Source organism: Pundamilia nyererei, unplaced genomic scaffold (assembly GCF_000239375.1).
Source record: "Pundamilia nyererei isolate P.nyererei 1_Seehausen unplaced genomic scaffold, PunNye1.0 scaffold00422, whole genome shotgun sequence".
In the NCBI taxonomy this organism is placed as follows: domain Eukaryota; kingdom Metazoa; phylum Chordata; class Actinopteri; order Cichliformes; family Cichlidae; genus Pundamilia; species Pundamilia nyererei.
In genome coordinates this window covers 193,602-196,332 of record NW_005187823.1, presented here as the reverse complement: position 1 = coordinate 196,332, position 2,731 = coordinate 193,602, and the positions used below count along the sequence as shown (strand labels likewise).

Sequence of the window (2,731 nt, the reverse complement as noted above, 5' to 3'; positions counted from 1 at the left end):
ACTCAGACTGTCTCAGGATTGTGCTGATTGGGAAGACCGGCTGTGGAAAGAGCTCTACAGGAAACACCATTTTAGGAAGAGATGAGTTTAAAGCTGCATCAAGTCAAATGTCTGTCACAGCATGTTGTAAGAAGGCAGAGGGTGAGGTGGACGGTCGTCCTGTTGTTGTGGTCGACACTCCTGGTCTGTTTGACACAGCTCTGACCAATGAAGAAGTTCATGGGGAGTTGGTGAAATGTGTCAGTCTCCTGGCTCCAGGACCACATGTCTTCTTGGTGGTGATACAGGTTGGCAGGTTCACAGAAGAGCAGAAGCAAACGATGAGGCTCATTAAAAAATTCTTTGGGAAGGATTCTGAAAAGTTCACCATCGTTCTTTTAACCAGAGGAGACGATCTGGAGCGCCAGAGAGAGTCTATTGATGATTACATCAAGAGCAAATGTCACGGTTCTTTTCAGACGATGATCTCTAACTGTGGAGGAAGATACCATGTGTTCAATAACTCTGACAACCAAAACCGCACACAAGTCAGTGAGCTGATAAAAAAGATTGACACCATGATGAAGGACAATGGAGGAAGCTTCTACACCAATGAGATGCTGCAAGAGGCTGATGCAGCAATAAAGAAGGAAATGCTGAGGATCCTGAAGGAGAAGGAAGAAGAGATGGAGATGGAAAAGGAAGAGATTGAAAGAAAACATGAGCAAGAAATGAAAGCAATGAAAAGAAGATTGGCAGAAGAGAGAGAAAAATCAGAAAATGAGAGAAAACAGAAAGCTGAAGAACTCGAGGAAATGATGGATAAAATTAAGGAAGAACAAGAGAAGAAAAAAAAAGAAGAAGAAATGAGAGAAAAGAAGGAAAAGGAAAAGGACACTGGAGAAGAAAGATATCGACAACAATTCAAAGAAGAACTTGAAAAGTTGGACAGACAAATTCATTTGGAAAAAGAGGCAAAGGAAAGTGTCGACAGACAGCTGGAAGAGACCAGAGAAGAGATGCAACGAAAACAAGAAGCCTGGGAGAAAGAACGAAGAGAAGAGCGAGAGAAACAAAGACAAGAAGATGAAAAGAGACGACAGGAGGAGGAAGAAAGAATCGACAAACTGCTGGAAAGTTACAAACAAGAAAAAATAAAATACGAAAACAACAAATTACAAGAGGAGCAAATAAGAAGAGAAATGGAAATAACAGAGAACAATCATCAGAAAACACTGGAGGACCTAAAGAAGAGCTATGAAAGAAAAGCCAGACAGAAAGCAGAAGAGTTCAACGAATCCCAAAAGAAACACATGGACGAATTAAATGCTCAGCGGGAAGAACACGTGAAGGAAATGAACGACTTAGTGAAACGTGTGACCAAGAAGAGCGAAAACCTGAGAAAGATCAAGAATCTAGTGGAAAAACATGAAAAAGAGATGAGGAATGCAAAAACTGAGGAGGACAAGGAAGAACTACAGGAAGAACATGAACAACAATTAAGTGAATTGATGCAAAAAATCTTAAGTAAGGAGGTCAGTGACGCGTCAGGCTGCAGCATTTTGTGACGAGAAATGAATGATTTCAGTTGTTTTTCTTTCATTTGTACTGGGAAAAAACGTTAAAGAGGCACCGATGTGTTGTTCTGCATGTTTTAAATGTTTGGGATTTCCTCGCAACAGCAAATAATTCTGACTGGGTGTCATCGAACCTGCCTTAAACACAGTGTCGGACTCCAGTCTCACCATTAAACCACAAGTCACTATCCCAACATTACCAAAGCTTCTGACTGGTTAAACTAACTCCAAAGACTGAATAGGTATTAGTTGCTAAAAGACCCACGTGGAACCAGCATGTTCCACACTGTCTCAGCTCATTAATCTCCCACCTGGCAGAGTTGAAGCTGTGGTCAGTGTTTTTCCAGCAAATAAATGTTTTTATCATAATTTACTTCAAAATAGAAACAGAGGATAAGTTGCAATGATGCAGGAAAAACAAATTATTTTCAAATAAGTAAAGAACAGAACAGTTATCAGTGTGACTTTGTCATTCTAATGTAATCATTGTGTGTGTGTGTGTTTGTGTGGGTGGGGGTATTAAATGTTTGATCACAAAGAAAGACGACACACATTTGGTGATCAGGTACCTTTATTCTTGTCTTTTTTTGAGGTTATGAATCAAATAATTTTTCCTGGGCTGAGCTCTTTAAGTACCAGGATTTTCATTTAAGTTGTTAGTTTTGCTCTGTACTGTAAGTTGAATCAGTCATTTTAATCTTTTCTGATTTGTTGTTTTCTGTAATGTTTGGTAAAAATCTGGAGAGTGTGTGATTTGATTTCTTGTATTTTATCGGGAATAGTTCTATTTTTATTGTGTTTATTTGTTTTGGGTTTTTTCATACATGTTGTGTAATCAGTAATTATCGAGTTTTATTATAAAATCTCTCATTATTTTTTATTAAATAGTCAGGACCGTAAAGTTTAGATATTATTTATGCCTCTGCAATATCTAATTATAACAACATTTACTCAATTATCATTGAAAATAATCAGATACAGTAGATAATATTTGACTTTATTTTGATAAATGTCAAATATAAATTCTTTGCTTCATAATTAGTGACATAACAAAGAATAACAGTATTTTATGCATCTGTTGATTTTCCAAATACTGAGTGTTTCCCTGTGATTCGTGTGGATGGTACTTAAATGATGAAAAAAAGCATCTTCATTCAGACTTTGATTTCATGTTT

General features: G+C 37.4%; 1 protein-coding gene across 1 annotated transcript in view; it reads left to right on the top strand.

The window, feature by feature from the left end:
* The window catches only part of LOC102204852 (GTPase IMAP family member 4-like), a gene marked incomplete at its 3' end in the record, with an annotated part of 3,347 nt that extends 2,610 nt beyond the window's left edge, over nt 1–737 (top strand). Inside the window, exon 2 of the mRNA XM_013916001.1 lies at nt 7–737. Coding sequence (XP_013771455.1) covers nt 7–737 — 731 coding nt within the window. The remainder of the gene's footprint in view (nt 1–6) is intronic.
* Nucleotides 738–2,731: the final 1,994 nt, after the last annotated feature.